The sequence below is a fragment of the Amblyomma maculatum genome, chromosome 3, assembly GCF_055883805.1.
Source record: "Amblyomma maculatum isolate TAMU_Amacu chromosome 3, ASM5588380v1, whole genome shotgun sequence".
In the NCBI taxonomy this organism is placed as follows: Eukaryota; Metazoa; Arthropoda; class Arachnida; order Ixodida; family Ixodidae; genus Amblyomma; species Amblyomma maculatum.
In genome coordinates, this window is record NC_139346.1 from 103,314,150 (window position 1) to 103,340,126 (window position 25,977).

Genomic DNA, 25,977 nt, shown 5'->3' on the forward strand with positions numbered 1-25,977 from the left:
ATATGGCTTCTAAGAAAGGGAAGACACAGCGTCCGTCACAGTTTCTCCGTGGACACTTCAACTTAGCAGCAATCTCAATCGCTTTTCCGAATAAAGGCAAATCCTGGCCCCCTGATGGTCATGACACTTGATAGGCCAGTAAAGGTTCACTTTCAAACAAACAGTATTATGTCGAACGGCTTGTTCATACACTCGTAAGTCCCGACCTATCCTTAGACATCTTCATCGTCCGCACCACTTAAAACGCGGAGTCACGTTGACGGAGGGGCCCACCACATAAGACCGAAGAATCTGGCGCGATTGGCACTTGACTCCGAGTGGTCGGTGTAGTGGTGCCTTTCGCTGCCAACATGTAGATGCAAAGTTACAGGCTGATTTGATGGGCCACCAGGTGGTTTATAAAGAAGCGCGATGGTTAGGAAAGGGTTCAGTTCAGGCGTTCAGTCGTGTCCGACTCTTCGTGACCCTATGGACCATGTCACGCCACGCTTTCCGGTCTCTCACTATCTTCTTAACATCACATAGCTTCATCTGCAATGCCTCGAGAATGCCATCTAACCATCGCGTTCGCTGCCTACCCCTTCTCCGGCGACCCTCAACCTTTCCCAACATCAAATCTTTCTCCAGTGACTCCTCTCGTTTCATCAGATGACCAAAGTAGCTGAGCTTTAACTTTAGAATTTGACCCTCCAATGAGCAGTCAGGGTTTATGGTCAACAATATCGACTGATTTGATCTTCTGGCAGTCCAAGGAACTCTTAAGAGTCTTCGCCAGCACCACAATTCAAACGCGTCAATTCTTCGGCGGTCAGCCTTTTTCACAGTCCAACTCTCGCATCCATACATCACAACTGGAAAGACCATAGCACGGGTTATACGGATCTTGGTTGGCAGACTAATGTCTCTGCTCTTTACTAGACGGTCAATGCTAACCATTGCTCTCTTTCCCAGAAGCAGGCGTCTCCTAATTTCATGGCTGCAGTCTCCTTCCGAGGTAATCTTGGCGCCCAAGAACAGAAAGTCTGTCACAGCTTCCACTTCTTGTCCATTGATGCTCCAGGACTTGATAGGGCAAGACGCCATGATCTTCGTCTTTTTAATATTCAGTTTAAGCCCAAACTTCTCACTCTCTTCTTGTACGCGCATCAGAAGTCTCTTGAGTTCCACTTCACTTTCTGCCATTAAAGTGGTATCATCCGCATATCTAAGGTTGTTGATACGTTTTCCAGCAATCTTCACTCCAGCTGAAGACTCGTCCAGACCGGCCTTTCTCATGATGCACTCTGCATATAGGTTAAATAGGCAGGGCGACAGTATGCAGCCTTGCCTCACCCCTTTCTCAATCGGAAACAAATCAGTAAGACCATGCCCAGTTCTGACTGTGGCCTCTTGCCCTTCATAAAGGTTCCTGAGGAGACAGATGAGGTGAATTGGAACTCCCATCTCTTGGAGAGCTTGCCACAATCTGCTGTGATCTACGCAGTCAAACGCTTTCGCATAATCAATAAAGCAGAAGTAAATGGGTTTCTGGAACTCTCTTGCTTTTTCCATGATCCATGAGGGTTACAGTGGGTTAATGCTAAAGTTTCGTGGCTCGCGAGTGACGTGGACAAAACCTGTAATCAGAGCTTGTCCGCACGTACTGACCCTTAAGAAAAAAATATGGGGGTTTAAGCATGGCTTAAACTTAGCGAAAGAGCGAAAGCTGTCCGCGTTGTAGCGATAGCCTCTGTAACACCACATTTGCAATTCGCGGTTTTTTTATTATATGTTTTTCTAAAATTAGGTATGGTGGATGGAAGCAAAACACTATACTTTTCGGTTGACACAATGGAATGGCGGGCACCTACACTAACCTGGTCAAGGTCATGTTGTTATATTTTTTATAAATTGTAAATAGGTTAATAAGAAAGCAAAGGGTGCAGTTTCGGTGAAGCTCACTTGAAGGTCAAATTGTCAGACACGCCAAACGGGGCTCTACCTACCGTAGTGAAGCTCTCGTTTAAAAACGTCGTCTCACCGGCAGCAATCGAGCCACCATAGAACAGATCAGCTTCCTTTGCCCAGTCACGAGAACATGGGACTGTCTCTACAGCCGACAAGGCCTTCTGTAGACAAGCAACACGCCCTTGATATGTGCAGCAAATGACGGCGCCATCACGCAGTTATATCTGTGCCGCTCCTTGATTTATCATAGACACATAAGCCTTATCACCTAGCGCTGCCATGGTCTGCCAGTAGTGCCGGGCACATCCACCAGACGTTGTGATAGAACGAGCTTTCGCACTACTGCACCTATGAAAACTCATGCGCCCCGCTGTAATGATTTAAGAAGGCCACATGGCAAGGATCCAAGATTGGCACCAACATGCAGCCGCCGAACGCCAAGACATGCGCTCTTGGATTCTTACTCATCGTCTTTCACTGCTACCAAAGGATAGCTGCCGGGCTATTTTCGTCGCTACAGTCGATCGAATACCGTTCAGTACTGGGACACACCTCGGTCAAATCTCAGCTCCGATATAAAACCCGCTGCCGTGTAAATCGAAAGAAATAAACAAGAATCTGATAAGAGAAATATATTATTTTAACGCGGTAGCGTTAAGGAGCTCGTGTCGCAGAAAAGCCGGTGCCGTCGGCGTCCAGTGAGCGATAAATCCAGGCATGCACTTCATAAATAAACATGCACTTCATAAATAAAAAGCAAGTTCCAAGATGGGCTGGGTGGGAATCGAACCAGGGTCTCCGGAGTGTGGGACGTAGACGCTACCACTCAGCCACGAGTTTTTTTTTTTTCTTTATTGCCGGTCATCACCAACACACAACAAAACCAACAAAAACGCGCTACAATCAAATGCTCACAGCAGAGCGGTTACCACAAGCATGACACTTAATACAGAAGCCGGCAGGCTCATACGAGTTGCCTTTGTCAAGTTAAAATTCCTTCAGCTCGCATAGTGGTTCGACTCTTAAAATCCAGTCTGGCACAGTGGTCTTCAATTTGTGCATTTCAACCAATGCGTGTATACTCTCGCGGAAGTAGAGCCTTGCAGGGCGGGCGTCAGGGTCACAGTGAAAACCCGCCATTCTGGACCGCCATAGACTGTGCAGGCCTATTAGCATAACCGTATCAAGTGGAATCCCATCATTATTTTCAGTTGGCAGGAATCTGATCCCGTATGAGTCTAATGGTAATTCTTTTTTAACAGTTCGTTGCAGCACGTCCCACAAATAGACGCCCTCCCAACAGTGCAGAAATACATGGTCTATTGTCTCTGGCTGTTTACATATTAAGCAAAGTGAACCCCATGGCAGATAAAAGCCACTCAGCCACGAGTTCGATGCTTGAAAGCGGTACAAAAGCGCTTCTAGTGAATGCGGTGTTGCCTTAGAAACATGCCGTAGAACGTTATACTGCATTGTATATCGGTAATATGAGCATGTTACTTACAGAAGTCGCAGTTACACGAGTAGCGAAGTACGTTTCCGCTACATTTCTTCTGCGCTCTGCGCACATGCAGAGCCATCTTGCGGCAAACACAGAAGAACCCCTCCTCGCAATGTTCGGCGCTGCCCCGACACGTGGCGCGCCACTCGTCCCTGACGTTTCGCCGTGCACCCTCACAGGTTGTAGAATCAAGCGTCTTTCCTTTCTTTAGATCACTATCTTCGCTCACCCGCTTCTCCCCTTCGGGCCGTGCGGGTACCGGTGCGAGGATGCCCCAATACCCTTGCGTTTAGTAAGTTTTCTCAACGAGGTGCAATAACGCTATCGCGTTCCACTCTTGAAGGCGAAGCTTAAGCGTCCTCCAATTTTTTTTTTATGCTTCTAAGGCTCCGCATAAAACCAAACGCATTGCGTTTGCAGATTCTAATAAATTCTACAGTCGCGTGAAAAGAAGGACAAGTGAGGTATGGCTTGCATAAAAAAGCGCCTCATGTGCCCATGTTTACTCTGCATATGGCTATGAAATTTACAGAGTGCTCTTAGGACAGCTTAAGAGCTTTGGATGACCATCCATGTCTTATTGCTGGCTTTGTTGTGAGGTTCCCTACCTCACGCCATACATATAAACACCACTCGTTCCCCAGCCAATAAAGGGACTATGAAACCACTGATAAAGGTGTGAAGTGTGCAGAACGAATGCTTTTTAGCATTAGCTGAAAGTATAACTATTTGAAACGAATCTAGCGATTGTATCGTCGCGGAACGCAGATAAGATATGGCAGATCGGGAGCAAGGGAAACAAACAACGAGTAGGTTTTTATCGGTCGCTTACACATGTAAACTGCAACTGGGAGAGGGCATGCATGCATTTCTTCCTCTGAAAGCAGGCTGCTGATATCAGGCAATTTATGGATACGCGGCTAGTGCAGCGCCCAGTATGATACATACTCTTGGCTTACAAAACAAAAATAAAGATCGCGCTGTAGGAGCGAGATCAACCGTTTACAGCACAGCCTTATGGGGTTTCCAGAACATTCCGTTAAATAGCTCAACCTGTGTGGCGGCCTTCGCGGTCGGAGTAACCTCCTTGGTGCGAGCGAAGGTTGCGTAGGCTGATGAGCGCTGACACGTGCGTTGTCGGCAAAAGGCATGATGTCAGATTTAGTCAGAGACACTATGAAATTTTGGCTAATTGGAGTTGAGCAAGCACTGAGCTCTGTCCGTCAGGAAATTATTCGCATAGTTCTGGCAACCCTGTCACACACCGTTGGCACGAGCTCTGTGGAAACATGTCTCTTTTGTCCGGCGACACATATTGTAAACTTCTGCGCTAAGAGTTGGCGAATTCCTTGTTATACCGGAAAGGTGTTTTGGCAAAAGAGCCTGCATTGTCACTCGCATGCTCTCTTTTCTACTCGAGTGTGCATTTAGCCGCAGAAATAATTGACACCCTGCGCTACCGAAATACGTGGGCCGAACTTCTCTGAAGTTTGACGCCATCGATTTTGGCTCGGATGCATACACATAGAATAAAAACGTACGCACGTTACGGCTTGGCAGTTCCTAAACTTGCGCGAAAGATTTTCAATAAATTCAACACTACTCAATTGCTAATCTCAATTCTTACATTTTATATGCTCATGATGTTTATGCTCGTATTAGATTGACTAACAGTTTTAAAAAAAGCTCTTTATTTTTTCAATAACAAGTTTTCAAGCCAGATATAGCATGAAATTATATGAAGCAGAAATTATATTTATAGGGCTATTGTTGCCTGTGCGCTCTGGAGGTGTCTGCAGGGAACAGCGCAGAGGTGAACATCGCACATGAACCTCCTATTCTTGACCCATTGTCATCATTTGAAGTCGAATAATGTCCGCAGCTCTTCAATGATGTGCCGCTTTCAGTAAATCGAGCTTTTTTCTGTTTTTTGCACCAGAGTTGCCATGTACCAATGGTATCTGAACATGTCTTGCTATTGTACCCGCTCAGATGCTGCTTTCATAACTCCAGCAGAAAGCTAGGGTGATTATCAGACCCCATATCTGAGAGTCGTTGCAGCAAACAGTTCTTTACAAAAGTTCAGTCGATAATTATATAAAGGAGGCGCAACCCCCACCTTCGAGGCTTTCGGTTTACACTGTAGTACTTTCGAATTACAGAGCTTGTAAATTGGACAAAGCTTCAAAGTATCAACTGTATATAATTTGTTTACTTTTCGGACAGCACAATGCCCAGTATGCGCATTCGGATGATTTTGAACGCGTGCAGAACCGTACAGCCCGTTTTGTCGCCAATGAGTACGACTTTGGATACAGCGTTTCAGCAATAAATGAATTGTCTGGCTGGGAACTTTTCAGTAGTTGGTGCGTGCAGAGTAAACTATAAATCTTCTATCTTATCTATTTGAGCAAACCCAGAATTGATAAACTTTGTATTAGAGCACTGCATGGGCTCCGGACGGCCCGAAAGCCCGGGACCATCCTGGCCCGCGGGTCGGGCCGGTGTATAAAATTGCTGCTTTCCAGGCTCGGGCCGGGCTAGGCCTTGAAGTACGGGCTTGAATTGGCGGGCCCAGGCCGGCTTGTGGCTAGCTGTGTAAGGCTATTTCCGGAAAAGAAGAAATGCTGGTGGTAAAATCATTCAATTGGTTTATGAATAAACAACTAATATTAGCCAGAAGATCAAATCAGTCGATATATTGTCGACCATAAACCCTGACTGCTCATTGAAGGAGTGGAGGGTCAAATTATAAAGTTAAAGCTCAGCAACTTTGGTCATCTGATGAGAAGAGAGGAGTCGCTGGAGAAAGATTTGATGTTGGGAAAGGTTGAGGGTCCCCGGAGAAGGGGTAGGCAGCGAACGCGATGGTTAGATGGCAACCTCGAGGCGCTGCAGATGAAGTTATGTGATGTTAAGAAGATAGTGAGAGACCGGAAAGCATGGCGTGATATTGTCCATAGGATCACTAAGAGTCGGACATGACATAACGACTGAACTGAACTGCTGAGTACATTTCCTAATTTCGAATGAGAAGCTCAGTTAAAAACTTACTTAAATCAGCTGCACTCGGGGGTTTAATTGTTCAAGTAATTTTGGGTGCGCATCGCATGCTCACAGTATTCAACAAATGAGAATGCGGAAAAACCTGCAGCGTGTTCTACAGTACAGTGCGCACCTAATGGAGCACTTCAACGCATGAAACACGGCTTGATTACGTGAGCACGTCCTTACTAAGTGAAGTAATCAACACCGCTAGCTAAGACGTTTTCAGCCATGAGTGAGCACACTCCATCCGATCTAGCGTAATTTTCTACCATTTGTGTTTCGTGTTACCGTCATTGACTGGACATTTGAAGCCTCAATATAGCCACTGGAGAATGACTTTTAATCGACTGGTCGGCGGGGAGCCGTCTTCACCTCGCCCTCCTCCTGTTATAAAAAATATAACTACGCTACGAGAAACGCCAATCAATAAGAAAGGATTGGATTAGAAATATTCGATTATTCAAATACATCTAATGATTCGCAATAAACAGGCGTTTTTGTGCCTCCATAACAATGTGGAGAACCTTTCGTGTTCTTTATCAAACATGTTCTAGTGGCCTAGTGGCCCGGGATAGTCTGTGTGCTCTTAAGCAAATGATTGCTTCAAGAGCTGATTGGCAATAAATACCCATGTTTTAAATCCTCCTAATCCATAGCTTTTATACATGCATGAGCACAATAGCTTTAACTAAAATGACACGTAAAATATTTCTTGACCAAGCATCGCTTCTGCCGGTACTTTAAAGGTGCCCTCCTCTAATCAGAAGGATAATTTCTCACATTTTTTCCCACCTTCATTTGTTATTATGTACCATTTAAGCAGTAAGATATTTAACTTAGCACTACTATCAATCCTATGCAGGGCCAAGATAGGAGTGATTTGCTTAAATCAAATTTACACTCATAGTAGGTAATCTAAAAAAAATATTACACATGAACTACAGTCGTCATCAATGGAAAGAAAAGTGAACAGCATACCTACCATCGCGGATCCAGAAATTGAGACAACAGAGAGAATTACTCAGGGTCCTTAGCATATACAAGATTATTGGTAATTTTATTACAACCTCGCTTCGGACATAGTGGCTAGCAAACGTGGAAAACGTTTACATAAGGTGGGTGGACAGTTCCTAGCGCGATAACTACTACATCTGACTCTAGCAATCAACAAGACCAAATAAGAGCCGTGGTAGTGCAGTCTTGCGCTCTTTCAATAGAAAAGGAATATTTCATGCAGTCTTTTGAAAATTGTTTTTCTTCCATGTGCTTAAAAATTTTGTTCCGCGTTATTCAGGATGTGGACTCTGTGTTATGTGCGGGGCGTCGGAAGACCCGTGAGCGAGGAACCTCTCGATTCGGTTGCTTTGCAGAGACTGCATTTATTGCGCCTTTCGGAGAGAGGAGGAAAGAAGGAAAAAGAGAAGCGCGAGCGCTTGTAAAGGAGACGTTGCTCATCCTGCCCTGGTCGCGCGCATGGTACGAAGACGGTGCAGTTCCGAAAAACGCACGGCTCGGCATTGCAACTGGAGCGGCCGTGCGGCCGCCCACTAGCAGGCGGTGCACAACGTGTACACAGCACCCCTTCCTCCTTAGATCGTGTCACCGTATCCGTATCGGTTGGGTAGACAACGCTGACGTTGAGGCCTTGACGGAGCTTGATCATGCCTGGACTTGGTTTGGTTGGTCGTCGCAGGGTTGTGTTGCGCAGTCCTTTTCCCCCGGGTCTCAGCTTCCCCATGTTGGAAGTGGGGCGCTGTAGGCAAATCGCCCGCAGGCGAAGTTTCCGCTGGTATCTCGATCATGTAAGGAGCCGGCAGTGTGGACTGTTGTTCGCTTGCTGCTGGTCCGTTGGTCCAATCGTTCGGTGGCGGATATTCCGTCGGGTAGGCTTCAGCACCTAGCTTTATGTGATCAAGGTGCCGATGAATCGCTCCAGTCTTTGTCTTGATCAGCCAAGATCGATGCTCTGGTCTTTTGAGTACCGTGCCTTCTACCCAAGCAAGGCTTCTTACGAAGTTGCGGAAGAAGACCGACTTCCCTACGGCCGATCGTCTCGTAACGTTCTCGTCCGAGGTCGTTTCAGCAGGCCGGGGCTTGATACGTGTGAGTGCCGCCGAGAGCTCGCGTCCGAACATGAGTGAGGCTGGTGCTGTGCCCGTTGTTGCCGAAACAGTTGTCTGCTGCTTGAGCAGAAACCGAGCCAGCCTGCACGCGAATGTTCCAGACTGATCCTTGGCTAATGCTTGCTTTGGCTCGTACACAAATCTCTCTGCTTGCCCATTCCTGGCCGGATGATAGGGAGCGCTTGTAATGTGCGCTCGTTACACCGTTCTTCTTTAGGAAATCTATTGCCATGGAAACGAAGGACGGGCCGTTATCCGTTACCAGCCTTTCGGGAATGCCGAAGGTTGCGAACAGGTTGCGCGGCTCCTCGATCAGAGTCGGTGACTGTATGTAGCGCACTTCGATCCACTTGCTGTACGCATCTACAACAATTAGTAGCATCCTTCCCTCCACGGGGGCAGCGAAGTCGGCGTAGACTGTGTGCCATGGAGCAGTCGCGCGTTTTCAATCAGGAGGTGGAGCTTTAGGCGGTGTCCTTTGATGCTGGCAGCAAGTTGCACAATTTTTCACTAGCCGCTCCATGTAATTGTCGACTCCGGGCCACCAAAAGTATTCTCGAGCGCACGCTTTCATGGCCACTATGCCCCTGTGCCCTGCATGTGCCAAGTACAGTACATCTTTTCTCGCATCCGCCGGAACAACCAATATGGTACCACGAATAAGGCAATCTTGCTGTAGCGAGAGCTCATGTCCCAGCCTTGCGAAAGCAGAAAATTCCTGCCGGGACAATCTGCGCACATCTCCGCTTGACACAGCTCTCATTACGCGGGACAGCAATGGATCCTCCCTGCTCAGTTCTGCGAGTTGCTTTGGAGACAGGTTTATGGTCGGCGTGGAAACCAGCATGAGCACGACTGCAGGAGGGTGTGACTCGTCTACTTGAGCGGGCAGCGGCAGCCTGCTAAGTGCGTCAGCATTTTGATGTAGGTGTCCCCGCCTGTACACCTAATCATAATCGTACGTGGCGAACTTCAGACACCATTGGGTCATTCTAGGCGAGACTATCTGCGGTAACTGTTTCTTTTCTCCCATGATGCCGAGGAGCGGTTGGTGACCCGTTAATACGGTCACGTGCCGGCCAGCGATGTACTGGTGAAAATTGCTCACGCCGAAAACTGCTGCGAGACCTTCTTTGTCTAGTTGGGAGTAATTTTTTCTGCGGCTCCCAAAGTTCGCGACGCGAACGCAATTGGAGCCTCTCTACCGAACGCATCTTTCTGGGCTAGGAATGCGCCGACGTGATATGTTGGCGTATCCACTGACAAAAGTTGAGACTTTGTCTCGTAATGCTCAAGCACTGCGTAAGAGCGAATCAAACGCTTGAGCTTATCAAAAGCAATCTGGTGCCTTTTCTCCCACATACAGGGTGTCTTTTTCTCCAGACGCTTGTACAGCTCTATGGCAACCGTAGCTATGTTTTCTAGAAACCGGTCATATCCTCGTGAGACCCAGTGTACAATTTATTGCACACTCGGTCTCAGCGTCGAAGCCCTGCTGCAGCTGCGGTACGCGCTAAGTCCTCCTGTGCAATGTATTGCACAGACAGGTGCTGCCATCTGGCCAAGATTGAGAGAAGTCAATCGCGCGGGAGCGCTTGCTGGGCAGGTTCGAAAATGGCGTCCATACCGACGACGTCGTTTTATTCAATGCGACCAAGTAAGTTGCCCCTATTTACTTAACCCTTTGCTAAATGTTCTGAACTTTGCAATGAACAGGTTCAGGAATGTACAGGCATCATTTTGAGCATAATTTATCGTGAGGCAAGCGCTTATTTTGTTCGTGGCCACTATGAACTTTTTTGTGTACATTGTATTGCACACTGGGACTGAACTACAACACATGGGGTTGTTTTCATTCTGTTCACCGTAAGTGCTTTCCTGCGTGGGAAGACGTTATGATGATGTTCAGTTTTACTCAAAAAGTTATTTCCAATTGATATGTAAGCAACGTTTGTAATTTAGGCTTTCTTTGGCCCCTGCCAGGGTTGAATCTGAGCAGGGCAGAGGCGATTTTGGAGGCCATCGCCTCCCAGGACGGGTCGGATCTCGACTTGTCGGATGACGAGTTGAACGAAACGTCAACACAAGCGCCACAACCAGATGTTTCCTGTTCAGGTAAGTTTCCTAATATAAGTTTTTACAATGTAAGTGCAAAATGCGGAACTTGACGCCGTTTTTTTTTTTTTTTTTTTTTTTTTAAGACGACTCGGACGAGGAAGATTCCGGCAGCGGGCCATTAACAAGTGTGGGGAAATTCCCTCCTTGGAGGCATGCTTGTCAGTCTTGTCAGTCGGCCTTGGAGCCTGAAGGATAGCCTGGATCTTTTCCTCGGTTGTATGAACGCCGTGCGCGTCAATTTTATATCCGAGAAATTCGACTGACTTGATGCAGAAGCAGCCCTTCTCTTGCTTGAGGCGTAGGCCTTTCTCGCTTAATCTCGACATGACTTTGTCTAGACGTTGCGCATGTTCTGTAGCATCCTTCCCACTGACAATAATGCCGTCAAGGTAAACACTCACCCCAGGAATTCCTGCCTGTGTTTTCTGCATCATACGCTGGAAGATGGCTGGCGCAGAGGGTATTCCGAAAGGAAGCCGTTTCACTCGGAACAGTCTTTTGGTAGTGTTGATGGTGAGCACTGCGGCCATCTCGTCGTCGACCTTGAGCTGCTGATAAGCATGGTAGAGATCCAGCGTTGAGAAAATGGCTCCACCACGCAACTTTGCGAATACCTCCGCGATTGTTGGTTGCGGGTACGCCGTCTTCTTGACCACTGCGTTAACTGTGTTCATGTAGTCGCCACAAACACGAAATGTTCCGTCCTTTTTACGCAACCACACTAAAGGTGTAGTCATCGCGGCATGTTGCGTTGTTTCCAGGATGCCTTGTCGTTGAAGACGTTGGAGCTCTTCTTCAATTGGCTCTTGATGCGCAAGGGGCACTGGACGCGCCTTACAGAACTTGGGCGTTGCGCTTTGCTCCAAATCCAAATGAAACAAGGATCCCGTGTAGGCGTCGATGTCTCAATTAAACAAATCAGGATTTTGTGCGAGAACCTTTCGCAGCTCTTGTGTTGGCTCAGCGACGTGATTAATTCCGTGCAATTGCATGCGTAGCGGCAAAAACCAATCACGTCCAAGTAAATTGCAGCCAGTTCCTTTCATTACCAGCAAGGGTAGCACATAGTCTTTTGATTTAAATCGCAAACGAACCTGTGGCATAATTCAAACACGATATCTTGAAATGGTCAACTCATGCTCACTTCGATGATACATAAATTCCAATCGCAATGCGCCACAAGAGGTACCTCTCATCGCCCATCGTGCAAGCGCTCGTTCTGGCTAAAAACGACAACGGCATGTCTGCACGCGTGTAACCTGCCCGATCGTCTGCCTGCCTTCTAGCATAACCGTTGCTAGTTATCGCGCCAACTCGGCGAGGAGGCCGGCTGCCGCAGAAGACGGTAACAAAGCTCCAGACTGGGATACTGACGAGCAGCTGAAGAGAAGAAAGTGGTGTTTTGGAAATCCCCGCTCGGTAGGAGTGCGCATTTATTGGCACTCAATGGGAGAGGGATATGAAGGAAAGTCTTTCTGCGTGGCAGCCGCCTGTGTAGACTGCCGCCCGCCCACCTGTATGCATGCGCTCGCAAACTTTCTGTTTGGGCTGTTGCGCACGCAGTCCAGAGATGTCAAGAAATTCCAAGCTGCCTGCGGCCGAGGCAGACACGAGACAAGGTTGAAAGCTATGCAAGCCCAGACGACAAGGGAAAAGCAGAGACCGATGAATATGTGGACGGTTGACAGAAAAAAAAATGCATGGCTTGGTATACAAACTGAACTTCACCTGATGACGTTTTCATGGGTGGGAAAGAGTCCCGGAGCTGATTTTTTGCTTGTTTGCTCGTGTCTTGCAGTGTTGAGGGGTAGAGGTGGAATGCCAGTGTTAAACACCGATATCTACAGCGTTACTGAAGCGCTAACTCTGACTGAAAACGACGACAGCATGTTTGCGCACGTGCAACTCGCACGCTCGTATGCCATTGGTCAAACCACAGGATATTGTACCAAACCTACAGATACGGGACTGACGGGCAGTAAGAAAAGAAATGGGGTATTTAGGAAAGGATGTCATCAAAACTTCCTTCGTTGAAGTGACTAGTCAGGTAGTACCTAGCACTCGAACACTTTGGTTTACCTCCTGATTTGGCGTAACGAGTCTCGAGTAGGTAACGAGTAGGTAAGGAGTCTTATTCTCAACATTAGTACCCCAGTTTTAAATCCGGGCCTCTAGATGAAACATTTCATTTTACAGAAATCAATTATTTTAGCACCAGCGTAATTTGAGGCATGATGTGGGCCTTCATGTTTTGCACGCCATGCTCAATTCGTTTTCAGTCTGCACGAATTGCCACGTCTAACGAGAGCATCAGACGGTGTTCGTAATTGGTGCGAGGTGATGTGGCCGTTCCATCACAAAGTTTCCGGATGACACGTTTAAAGTGATAGCGTCAGTGTTGCCTTTCTCTGCAAAATTCGGTGTCGTCACTTTTGCACGCCTTCAGAGGACAAACTGACAAGCATGCCTCTGGCACGGTTTGGCAGGCGTGCAACATGGCTCGGATACTGATTGGTGAGCGCATGCTGCGCTGAGACGAGACTACATGATATGGTAGAGTCAGCTAGAGCTATCAACTCGGGTAGTTCTTTTGATATGAAAGAGTTAGGTGGGAATCGAAGCCCCCGGCAATTTTGGATCGTGACTCTGACACTGTGCTTTAAGCCCACTCACGGACTTGTAAGGCTCGGTTTAAAGTATGGATGGCTATATACGTTGGATGGTTTTTATTTACATTTCTAAGGAATGGGCGGCATATATAGACAGAAATAAGGGTTACATGTTAAAGCGGGTATCAATGCCTATATGTATGCTATGATAATAGAATTGATACCCAAGAGAAGCCGCAGGTGGTAGTCATCAATGTTCTCGAATAAGGCCATTAAAGCGAAGCTTGGGCGTACTTCATATTTTATTTCCTGAGCGATGTATGGTCTCGTCGCCGGTGACGCAAATGCTGTCTCAAAAAATAACGGAAATACCGGGGAGACGTATTTGATGTCCTTCCTGCGACCTACGTAGATACCTGGCGCCATTGCGCTTAACATCTCACACGTGTCCAACAAGCATGCCGGATATGAAATGTCGGTCGTATTTTGTGGAGCCGTCGGGCTTAGCATGGCCTGAACGTTCACGGCACGTGACAGCTGCTCTACTTCTGGTGCCCCCCTGTGAGAGCCGAAGCGGAATAAAATGTGCCGCCTCACGCACAAGCTGGTTGGCGCAGCTGTTTCGCCAGAATTTCAATCAGATATAACCGTGCTTTCTCCTGGTTTCAGGCAAATAACAGTGCTTGGCTTGTTGAAACGATCACGCAGCGGAACAAGAACTGGGAAAGCGCAAGGAAAGCGGACATTGCATACCTTAAAAGCTTAGTTGGTGAGTTTTTAATATTTATTCCAAAATATTGGCTGAAAACATCACTTTCACAATAGTGTAAGAAATTTGTCTCTTTGTTTTGAAGGCGAACCTATTACCTTAAAAGCGCGCATTTTCAACCGTGATCTTTAGCTCGTCAAAAACGATTTATCTCGCGGTTTGAGCATATATTCTAAGATTTTGTTTCTGTTTCATTTGCAGAGTATAACGCATTAAAGTAATTAACTATGCTACGAGGACGTCCATAATAAGGCTCCGTACAATTTCGGCCACATGGTGTTCTTCACAATGCACTGATGTCCCAAATCACAAAGGAGCCTTATTATTGCATCAATCAAAATGCGGCTGCCGTTGCGTGGATACAGCACTTGTCATGTAACTCTTGCCGAGCACCTTAAACCACTGACGCTTGGTGGTGGGTCTTCTCAACTTTTAATTTTTCTTTTGTATTGGTATTGGAAGGCATTAAATTGGAGGAACGAGATGAAGTTTTTGAAGCGCTGAAGCGCGGAATTATTATTGCTGAGTGTGCAGCTTTCTACAGTGAGCGTTTATCCCCTGTTTCCGAACGCAGGCAGTCTGAATGAACTTTTCAAAGCATTTCATTTTCCCACGCCATCTTCTAACGTCTCACCGCCGAATATAATGCGATTTTATTATCTAAAAGAATATGGTATGCACGAGCAGATTTTTCTTATACAGGATGCTTTTGAGATTATTGAGAGTAACATTAACTACTTACGTTTCTCATCTCCCTTAGTGCGCGCGACATGTTCGCTAGTGCTGTCATCATTTGAAAAGAAACAAGCTGTTTTTCTTATAACACTTAGAATATATATCGAGAGGATTCTAAACGAATCCAGGATCTCGAGCCCTAGTTTGAGTAAAACCTCGACAAATGTGCCTTCTTTAAGGAGCGATGGTAGTTGGATGCTTTTTGTCCCTCTTAAGAGTGAGAAAAATATATAAATTGGCTTCGGCGCAACAAGCAAGCGACCCTAACGCTAACCACAACAGCAGATTACTTTCGCCTGTCGTGCGATCAACACCATCAACCTTAATGTCATCCACTGTACGCAACATCGGGGGTATGCAAAGATGAGCGGGACGCCCTACTTGATCTCCAAGTAACAAATGCACTAAACTGCACTCTTCCCCGCGTCGTACTTATGAAGAGCGTAATGGTAGATCTGTGCCACGGGCAGAGTTTCATAATAAACGGGCAGCGGAAAGGTACATAAGGGTAGTATCGTAAGCAAAAAACATGTATGCAATAAACCTCTTCGTGAGTATTCGAGGTAAGTTGAAAAGCACTGCGCGTAACCTATCTACGAATATTTTTTCTACATTAACCCTCGCGACCGCTCGCAACCTTCCCGCGCCTTCTTAATCATCGATGCCTGATGGCATAACAAGGTCAATCCAGGCGAGCTCTCTCATAGGGTTTGTCCAAATAGCATGGGTAGCACAGGACTGGATCGACCATCACAACATGTTTTTTGTTCTTCAATTTTTCTCAAGAACCGCCTACTATTAGGTATTGATGACTCAGATAGCTCAAGTAAAGTGGGATGCCCGACATGAGCTACATGGAATGCACTTAAAGCGCGTTTTCCTGCATCACACTTTTGAACAGCATAATGGTAATTGCGTGCCTCTCGCAAATATGCATGATAAAGGGACGCCGGACAGATATTTGTCTAATGCTGCAGATCTGTAGTGGTCGTCGTGCGTTTGGCCAGTAATTTACGAATATGGTTTTCTCCTTTGCCCCCCGCGACGGCTCACATCCTCTACCGCGCGTTGTTAGTTGCCCATGTCCGCTCACATAGCCTGGTTTACCGAGACGCGCCCTAAGTAAAATTATTCTATCCATCCAGGCATCAGAGCACAGTCCGTACGGGACTGGCTGGGCAATCACACTCTGGGTTTGTCAGTATTTCGTATTTGTCGGCTTGTGGTGAATTGGGAGGTGTCAGAACATCATTCATTCTTCTTCGATACTTTCTATGTGACAGAAGCTAGATAGGGACAGAATACTGATTGTTTCTGGTCTTCTTATAATTTTAGGAAATACCTTTCTGCTTTCTCTTTCCGTTAATAGCACCCTCACTCATATAGCACGGTAATCATGCTGATCCTAATTAGAACGAATCACCCACCTTCGTAATTCTATGCCTGTAAAGAATAATCGCTGTAATCACAACTGACGTATTACATTTTAGTACATACTCTCCGTTGATTAGGATGTTATACGAGTACTAGAGAGTCTGTCTGCGCTTCTAGAAATGCTTGGAAGTAGAAGTGCACATGTGTTCTTTTGTATACTCTGAAATATATTAGAAGCTTATGCTTGAGTGAGTGAAGCAGAAATCAGTATGTATGCGTTCTCCTCTCATTCTCCTCTTTGGCGTGATTGCTACCTTTCGAGTTGCTTTCTCCTCAATATAGCAATACATCTTCATTTTTATACAGACGATTTCTTAATAAGGACCGCATGTTCATAATAAAACCTCCAATACATTAGAAACGTCATCGTCTGTAGGAACGTTTAATGGAAGACGTTTTGAAATCTCACAAGAATGAATTCGTTTCTTTGCCTTGCAGAACATACAGAGCTGGAAATCCGCACCAATGACAGGTCGTAGGCCATATTGCTTGAACGTCGATGGCGTGTCCAGGTGCGCCTGGTCTAGTCCAGATATGATAAGAAAAAGCCTGACCTTCCGGCCCTCCAACGGTGACGTTTTGCAGAGCACTTACCCCAGGAGCGGCTCTCATTATCTCCAGTACATCACGCAGCTGATTGTGAACAAAGGACATCCCATCAACACCTACGACGAGTTCACGAGCAACTTCCGCGCAATAGAGTACACAGACTGGTCGGACTGGAAGTCGCATTTACCGCTTAGATTGTTCTTCACGCACCACCATCTTGAACGAGAGACCCTGAACCCTGAAGCCAAGTACATATACCTGGCCCGTAATCCTTGGGACGTGTGCGTCTCGCAGTTCCGTATAATGACAGACGTCAGCGTCGCCCAGTTCCTGGACGGCACATTTGAAGAGTTTTTCGAACCTTTCATCGAAGGTGCCCTAGGATACGGAGATTATTTTGATCACGTTGCGTCTGGATATGCTTTGAAGGACGAGCAGAACGTGTTCTTCCTGACTTACGAGGAACTCAAAAAAGACACACAAAGCACCGTGCTGAGATTGGCGCACTTCCTGGGCGAAGGCTACGGTCGCGCACTGGAAGAGGACGAAAAGGCTCTGCAGAACGTGCTGGAGTGGTCCAAGGCAGAACATATGAGAAACATCGTTGTGTGGGATTTCGAGAAGAACGCAAGTGAGGACTGGAATGAACTTTTTGCCAGAAACAGGCCGACCAGCAAAAGCGGCTTCAATGGAAACCACAATAAGTACGCCATTGTACAAGGCGCCAAGATAGGAAGCTGGAAGGAATATTTCACGCCTGAACTCCTGTCTCGTTTAGAACAAAAAATAATAGAGAAAGGTGATAGGGCATCTTTTGTACATCTTTGGGGTGACATTCGTAACGAAGCAATTGCATTGTCTCAGAGCTCAGGGAATACTGTGGCCTGACATCGTAAAACCGTACTACAGGTACTTACACAGCGCTTGCCTAATTATACTTATCTTCTCGTTATACTTACCAGCTTTGGCAAACTCAAAGCAGGTGCTACGCTGTGGCACTGATGGCATCTATCAAATAATATTGATACGTGGCAAGGTTAGTCCACGAAGGTTAGTCTAGGCTGGCACAGCACACAAAACACAGAAACACAGCAGCGTCGACCTCATTCTATCATCAGTCCTTGCTACCAGTTTGTCTTCTTCTGTGTCACTGTTGCTGATCGTTGTCATCTTCAACTTCAAGCGATGCAGGGCATATATGTCACATCACACCCCCCCTCCCCCCCCACGAAAAGCACATTCCCGGTGCGCACTAGGACGAACTACTACAGGGGTACTACGGCTTCATTCGGGCGACATGAACAATCTCGGTGCGTGGCATAGAGAACTGCTGTGGCGGATGTACAGCGGCGATCTCGTATGTCACAGGAGTGACTGGCCGTAAAACACGGTAGGGTCCTGCGTAGCGTGGCAAGAGCTTCTCACAGAGCGCTACTTTACGAGCGGGAGTCCAGAGCAAGACGAGAGAGCCCGGAGAGTAGTGGGAATCCCGGTGGTGAGAATCATGGCGCGGTTTTTGAGAACTTTGGGAGGAAGCTAGTCGGCGGCGAGTGATAACAAGGGTGGCGACAGCTCGGGAGATGGCGTCACAAATGTAGGAACTGGCGTTAGCGGTGGGAGGCAGTATGCTGTAAACGGAAGGGGAGGGTCACGGCCGTATAGAAGATAAAAGGATGAGTAGCCCATTGTGTCGTAACGAGAGGAATTGTACGCAAACGTTACAAACGGCAAAGTTATATCCCAGTCACGGGGATCATCCGAGACATACATGGACAGCATGTCCGTGAGCGTGCGGTTGAGGCGTTCGGTGAGGCCGTTCGTTTGTGGATGGTAAGCGGTGGTAAAATAGTGCTTGATGGAGCAATACCGAAGAATTTCGTCGACTACTCGAGCAAGAAAGCAACGGCCACGGTCAGTGAGCAGCTGGCGTGGAGCACCATGGAGCAGGATGACGTCGTGGAGAAGAAACGCAGCCACGTCAGTTGCACAGCTGGTGGGTATCACTGGGGCGACAGCGTAGCGCGTAGTATATTCCGTGGCCACCGCAATTTATTTATTCCCCGACTCAGAAAGTGGGAAAAGCCCTAGGAGATCAAGACCAACTCGGGAAAAACGGGTCTACTGGGATGTCGATCGGCGATAGGGATCCAGCAGGCATAACCGAGGGCTTCTTCAGTCGCTGACGCCGGCCACAAGAAGCCACGTAACGACGAACAGAGCGATAGAGGCCTGGCCAAAAGCAGCGGCGGCGGGCGCTATCGTACGTACGAGATGCGCCAAGATGACCCGCTATAGGTGCGTCGTGCAGCTGTTGAAGAACGGTGGTACGCAGGTGTTCGGGGACTACGAGCAGAAGCTCGGTGCCATCTGGTCGCATATTCCGTCGGTATAAGGTGCGGTTGTGGAGCACAAAAAGAGCTAGGGTAGCGTCAAAGTGATCAGTGCTGAGGCGATTGATAATGCTGCTAAGATTCGGATCTAAGCGCTGCTCATGGCGAATGTTTGAAAGGTCAGAGATGGCCAACATATATGTGTCATCATCACACTCGTTCGCAGGTGGCGGATCTACCGGGTTGTGGGACAGGCAATCGGCGTCAGCGTGCAGCCGGCCAGGCTTGTGGACGACAGAAAAAGCGTATTTCTGAAGGCGGAGTGCCCAACGGCTCAGGCGACCAGTAGGGTCCTTCAGCGTAGAAAGCCAGCATAAGGCATGGTGGTCTGTGATGACGGAGTACGGGCGGCCAAACAAGTAAGGGCGAACTTTGTAATGGCCCCCACGAGGGTCCCCACGAGGGCTAAGCACTCACGTTCTGTGATCGAGTAATTCCGTTCAGCCGCAGAAAGGAGGCGACTCGCATAAGCAATGACGCGAGTGCGACCCATCTGCTGTTGGGCGAGTATGGCAAAAATATCGTGACCACTGGCGTCGCTGCGTACCTGCGTTGGTGCCGAGGGATTGAAATGTGCCAGGAAGGGCAGGTTGGTGAGGGCTGCAATGAGTGCAGAAAAGGCTTGGGATTGTTCTTGGTCCCAGCAAAGTGGAGTGTCGTTCTTCAAAAGATTGGTGAGTGGACGAGCAGGCTCCGCGAAGTTGGGTACAAATCGTCAAAAATAGGAGCAAAGCCCAAGAAAACTACGTACGTCACTGGTACCACGGGGTGTAGGAAACGCACTTAGAGCACGTATTTTGTCTGGATCGGGTTGAACGCCACGGGCGTCGCCAACGTGACCGAGCACCATGAGTTCACCTCGGCCGAAGCTACATTTCTTCGAGTTCAGCTGAAGGCCAGCTCTTCGGAAGACGCCAAGAATGGCATCAAGGCGATGGAGATGGCTCTCGAATGTAGATAAAAATACAATGACGTCATCGAGATAGCACAAGGACGTCGTCCATTTCAAACCACGCAGGAGAGAGTCCATCATGCGCTTGAAGGTTGCGCGCCCATTACACAACCCGAAAGGCATCAGCTTGAATTGATACAGGCCATCAGGAGTGACGAAGGCGGTCTTCTCGCGGTCCCGTTCGTCGACTGCGATCTGCCAATAACCGGAACGAAGATCAATGGAAGAGAAATAGCTGGCACCGTGAAAGCAGTCGAGGGCATCATCTATCTTGGGGAGCGGGTAAACGTCCTTCTTTGTAATTTTGTTCAGGTGTCGGTAATGAACGCAGAACTTCCAGGTATTGTCCTTCTCTTTAACAAGCACGACAGGCGACGCCCAGGGACTTCTCGAAGGCTCTATAATGTTTTTTTTTTGCTAACATCTTGTCGGCTTCATCTTGTATGACGCGACGTTCAGAAATGGCGACTCAATAAGGTCTTCTGTGAATTGGGCTGGCGTCACCGGTATCGATGCGGTGTGTAACGAGGGACGTTTGTCCTAGGGGCGGTCACCAAAATCGAAAATATTGCTGTACGAAGTGAAAGGCTCGTAAGTACTGTAGCAGGGTCAGGGCGCAAGTTAGGTGCGACCATTCCTGATATGCGGGCCTCCAGAGGTGGTTACGGTGCAGGTCGTGTCGACACTTTAGCAGCAGGGTCAGATAAAAGAGCGGCCACAGTGACGTCAGACAGTGGGGTCAGTTCGGCGAGAGTAATGCCCACAGGAAGAACGTGCACAAAAAGGCCGAAGTTCAAGACTGCAATATAAGCGTTATTATTTTCTACGTGCACGATGGTATGAGGGAGACCGATTCTACGCTGCAGTGTCAAGTCGGTTATGGGGCAAGCAACGTAGTCGCCATAAATCTAGAGGAGCGGAGACGGAGCGTTGAAGTATCAGAGGCCTGTTTGTCAGGACAGAGTGAGAGGTCAAGATGAAGCAGTCCAGAAGAACAGTCAATGAGCGCGGAATGTGCAGTTAAATAATCGAGTTCTAATATCAAGTTGTGAGGGCAACTGGTGGGGACTGTAAATAGCACAGGGATATGGCGGTCGGCAATAGTAATTCTCGCAGTACACATACCAATCACAGTAGCTGTGTTGCCATGAGCAACACGAACGGTAGATGAGGGAGCGGGTGTGAGGACTTTGTTGAGGCGTTGACGGAGCGAGGAACTGAGGACGGAAATGTGGGCGCCAGTGTCAATAAGGGCAGAAACTGAGACTCCGTCCACAAGAGTGGCAATGAGATTACGTCTGCGTGCGAGGGTCAGTTCCGAGTTGACAGCCCGGGTCGGTAATGTAGCGTCACTTCCGGGCGCTGCAATCGCTAGTTTCCCGAGTAGGTGCCGGCGTATGATTGGGAAGAGCCGCGACGAGGTACCGGTGAACGGGATCGATGAGCCCGGGGAGATGGAGATCAGCTGTAGCGACGAGAAGTTGGGTCGATTTCGGTGCGAGGTTCATCTGGTTGATGAGGAGAGTGTGCAGGTCGATCATATGTGGAGCGGGGCTCCTCTGGTGGGGCGACAAAGCGTCGAGGTCCATAGTAATACCGACGGTCAGCGTTGTAATAGAAGCGAGGGGTGGGGAAAGTATGGCTACGGCAATACCGCCAAGTATGGCCGGCTCGACAGCAAATGAAGCAGATTGGCCTGTCGTCTGAGGCGCGCCACTCTGCAGGGTTGTGACCAAGGTAGCGACGTGGGGAGGCCGTGCTGGTGGTTGTAGCAGCTACTAAAGGAACAGGGTACGTTGGTGGCGGGGACGGCACGGAGCTAGAGGAGAGGCCGACGTTTGCAAGTTCCTGGCGGACAACGGCCTGTATCATGGCAACGGTGTCGAGCAGCGGAGACGAGAGTGGTGCAGGAGGTAGGGCCTCAAGTTCTCTGCGGACGATCCGAGTCACGGTCGTGGGATGGGAGGGTTGATACAAAGGGGCCAGGTCATCGCAGGATGAGGTAGCCGCCGTGTTCGGAAGACGCTCAAAACGATGTACGGGACGTCTTTGTTTAGCCTGCTCGAATTTTCGGCAGATTTGGAGCACCGAGTCGACGGTAGAGCAATCCATGCAGAATAGGATGTGGAACGCATCATCCGCGATACCCTTGAGAATATGCCCTACCTTGTCACTTTCCGGCATGGAGGTGTTAATCTTGCGACACAACGCAAGCACATCGTGAATGTAGGCGAGGTAAGACTCCGTGAGGGATTGAACACGAGAAGAAAGTTCCGTTTTTGCAGCCAGAGCGCGTCCAATTGGTTTCCCGAACAAGTCCTTAAGCTTGCGCTTGCAGGTATTCCAGGTAACGAGCTCTTGTTTGTGGTTTTGAAACCATGTTCGAGCTGTTCCCGTTATATAAAAGATGATGTTAGCGACGTCAACGTCTGGATTGTCGTCGCCATTAAAGATGGGAGGGTGGCGGATTTTTGTTAGAACAACTGGTTGAGCCGATGTTCCCGCGGTGGTAGGGGCTGCTTCAGAGGTCATCGTGGCTATTTGAGACTTGGTTATGATCTTAGGTAGGTGGCGGCCGCTTCGTAAATCTAGCTTTTGGCAGCGTAAATAGGCTAATCCGCGCGTACGGGGATCTTGATTCACCTCCACCAAGATAATACATGGCAAGGTTAGTCCACGAAGGTTAGTCCAGGCTGGCAGAGCACACAAAACACAGAAACACAGCAGCGTCGGCCTTATCTAGCATCAATCGTTGCTACCACTTTGTCTTCTTCGGTGTCACTGTTGCTGATTGTTGTCATCTTCAACTTCCAGCGATGCAGGGCATATATGTCACAATATAATCAATAAATACGATAACTCGTAGTTTACACATACAATACGGCTTCACATAAAATCAGGCTTTGCTTGCCCATCTTCAAGCGTTGTCTACCTTCTAAAATGCTCCTTCTGTTATAAACACTACATCGCAGAGGCAGGGTACGCAGTGAACATAAGGATTATTAGCCATCGGGCCGACACAGGTAAAAACATCGTGAAAGCAGATTCCCAGCATTTCAATTCGAAAGACCATAGTTTCAAAGAAAATAAATTCTATATTCTCCAGTCAGGCTTTAAATCTGCAAGGGACAGAAAATATAGAGAGGCAAATTTAATTCATAAATTGAAAACATTGGAACTAGCACAAATAAATATGTCTTAAAGAACGTCAGAATTACTTGAATATATTCGCTCTGCAGCATAACTAGTCTTGAAAACAATCCCATACAACCTTAACTGTACAGTTTTCATTTCACAGCATGTGTATAATCTACCTCTCCGCAATAGCAGATGCTGCATCTGTTTCTCCAAACACATTTCCTTCTTATCAATTTTTTTCCTTTCTTTCCCCTTCAAACTTTTCATTTTTTTATTTTCGTTTTGCGCGGTGGGTGTGCTTCACTGTCCTGGTATTATTCTGTTTTTTGGTCTCTCCTCTTTGCAGACAACGTTTGAGAATTGTTCCGCTTTAGATATACTCCACCCTTTAGAACGCTTGTCACTTTCTAAGAAAGATTTATCATCCTGGAACCTGCTTTAGGTGGTGAATAATCACTCCCCCCTCCCCCCCCCCCCCCCTTCTGCTACTTTGATCTCTTTTTCAGGCCACACGATCACTGGTTCCAGGCTGAGAAATACATACTGAAGAAACATTTTCTTATTCACTCGGTGACCTACTTTCTCCTCATCCACCCTCCCCTCGTCAGCTTTTTTTTGGTAGCAAAAGCGTATTTAAACCCCTGGCAGTGATGATGGTTCTGCAAAAGACCAAGACAAGTCCACTTGTTGAAACGTTGGCTGGACTTTCGAACCTAGGCTTCCCCCAACCTCTGTCCTTGTTCAGTGCTCTTTCATACCGTGTAAGCCTTCTTCCTTTCGGTCCACTTGGTCTCTTGAAATACGAAGTCTACTAATATACCTAACTTGCATGAGTTGCAAAAAAAAGGTGGTTTGAATAATCGGTATTTTACTTTGATTAGTGACATGTCGCAGCCTTCTAGTGCATCTGGTGTAGCACCAGTCACATATCGTGACCACCAAACGCTTAAACGCAGATATAAAACGAACCCCAAACACAACAACCCATTCTTTGAATATGTTTTTAGCTAAGACGCAGTATGAAATCTTATTCCTTACGCTTCGCCGAACTTCTGGAACTCACCACTTTGCCATAAAAGCTACACATGTCAGATGCTTCAATTTACGATTCTTCAATTACTGAATCGCTTGCTTTTGGCTTTGACTAACCCGCGATCGAAAATGTATCATTATCTGACATGTCTACTTCATTTATTATTGTAATATCCATGTATTCAATAAGCCGTGCGCGCTATAGGTTCTATACATGCCGTTTATGCTAAATGCTTCAAGCTTATTTCCTAATATATTGTTCTCCCAATGTATTGTATGAATATTTGCATGTGTTAACTATGAATTTTGAGCACGCTTCTGAACATGTTTCTATCGTATTTGCCGCTGCTTTTCATGTATATATGGCTACTGTACTTTTTTTCATTGCCCAGGAAATAAATCTAACCATACCTGTGCTAGTGTCAGTCGTTCCGTGTTAGTTTTGGAAACATATTCGCTGTCAGAATGGCAAGGCGAGGGTGCGTAGCCCAAGGCATGCCTTTAATCTGGCTTTTTGCCCACGCCTCCCTTCAACACTGTAGTGATGTTGATAAAATGTTGAATGAAATGAAATTAGTAAGCCTTACGTTTGCAGGGATTCGTCATCAAGCACAGCCAAAGACCGAACAATGGAGATGCTTAACACAGCGGAGACCCAAATGCGTGGGCGCAAGCCGGTTTACCGGGCGCCCATTTGCCCACGTGCGTGGCGTCGGTGTGGCTTGGTGTCGCCATTGCGCGCGCACTGTCGGCATCCGTTAAACCGGTATACGGCCAAGCTAGGGCCCGTTTTGCTAAACAGTCTTGATAACCGGAATATTAATATACCGCAAGTGAATGCAACAATAGAAAGAACGTCTGAAAACGCATACACATAAACACGGATTTAAAAAGAACGAACAACTCTGTTATATGGTAGAGAAAAATAAAAGAAAGTGATCTGCCGGTTAATTTTCGGTACAAATGAAAATATTAACCACAGTTTCAATAAAGGAGACGGTGAGCATTTCAAGTGCGAAGACTAGGTTATTTAATGGTTTAATGTAGCAAATTCAGCAGTAAGTTTTCCTTATTGTGGAAAGTAGTTCGATAAAGAAAACATTTAATTTTTTTTATTATTCAAGCTTTTTTTACCGATAAAAGAAAGTAGACTGCCATTAAAGATTAGCTGAGATGAGTGATTTCCAAATAAATTTTATTGACCAATTAATCGGAAAAAGTATGCAGTTTGTTGAACTGCTGCGAGCCATGAAGGTTATATTTCCTATTTTTAATGGATCAGACAGCTTGATTGTGCATAATTTATGAAAAATGAGTCTGGTACTCAAGTCCCCAGGACCTAACGCAGTTACATAGGCAACCCTGAATGAAGTCATAATAAATTATGATTAGTCTTGAATTTCTGAAATAGAGACGTACTTTGCAAAGAACTCGTAATCCATAATGGAGTGTCCATTTCATTTGTTTAGTATGAGCAGTGAACTTCAAAAATGTGTATACACTGCGAAATGTAGAATGATCACCAAGATGAGGTTCATTACAGTAAATACTAACACCTGTAAAAATGTTGCTGCTGTAGCATTCATGCCGGCTGGGTGTGAAACTCTGGATGCTCCATGGGACTCTTATCAC

The 25,977-nt window shown here is 47.1% G+C and overlaps 2 protein-coding genes across 2 annotated transcripts; both read left to right on the forward strand.

Annotated features, from left to right (window-relative positions):
- The first annotated feature begins 10,212 nt into the window (after positions 1–10,212).
- On the forward strand, positions 10,213–12,422 carry LOC146195451 (uncharacterized). The gene is made up of 4 exons (XM_084596802.1): positions 10,213–10,276; positions 10,603–10,734; positions 10,821–10,895; positions 12,301–12,422. The coding sequence occupies exons 1-4, from the start codon at positions 10,234–10,236 to the stop codon at positions 12,420–12,422; spliced, it is 372 nt and encodes a 123-aa protein (XP_084452928.1). The 5' UTR covers positions 10,213–10,233.
- Positions 12,423–16,749: 4,327 nt separating this feature from the next.
- Positions 16,750–17,922, forward strand: LOC146195452 (3-alpha-hydroxysteroid sulfotransferase-like). The gene has a single exon (XM_084596238.1). The coding sequence runs from the start codon at positions 16,750–16,752 to the stop codon at positions 17,719–17,721; it is 972 nt and encodes a 323-aa protein (XP_084452364.1). The 3' UTR covers positions 17,722–17,922.
- Positions 17,923–25,977: the final 8,055 nt, after the last annotated feature.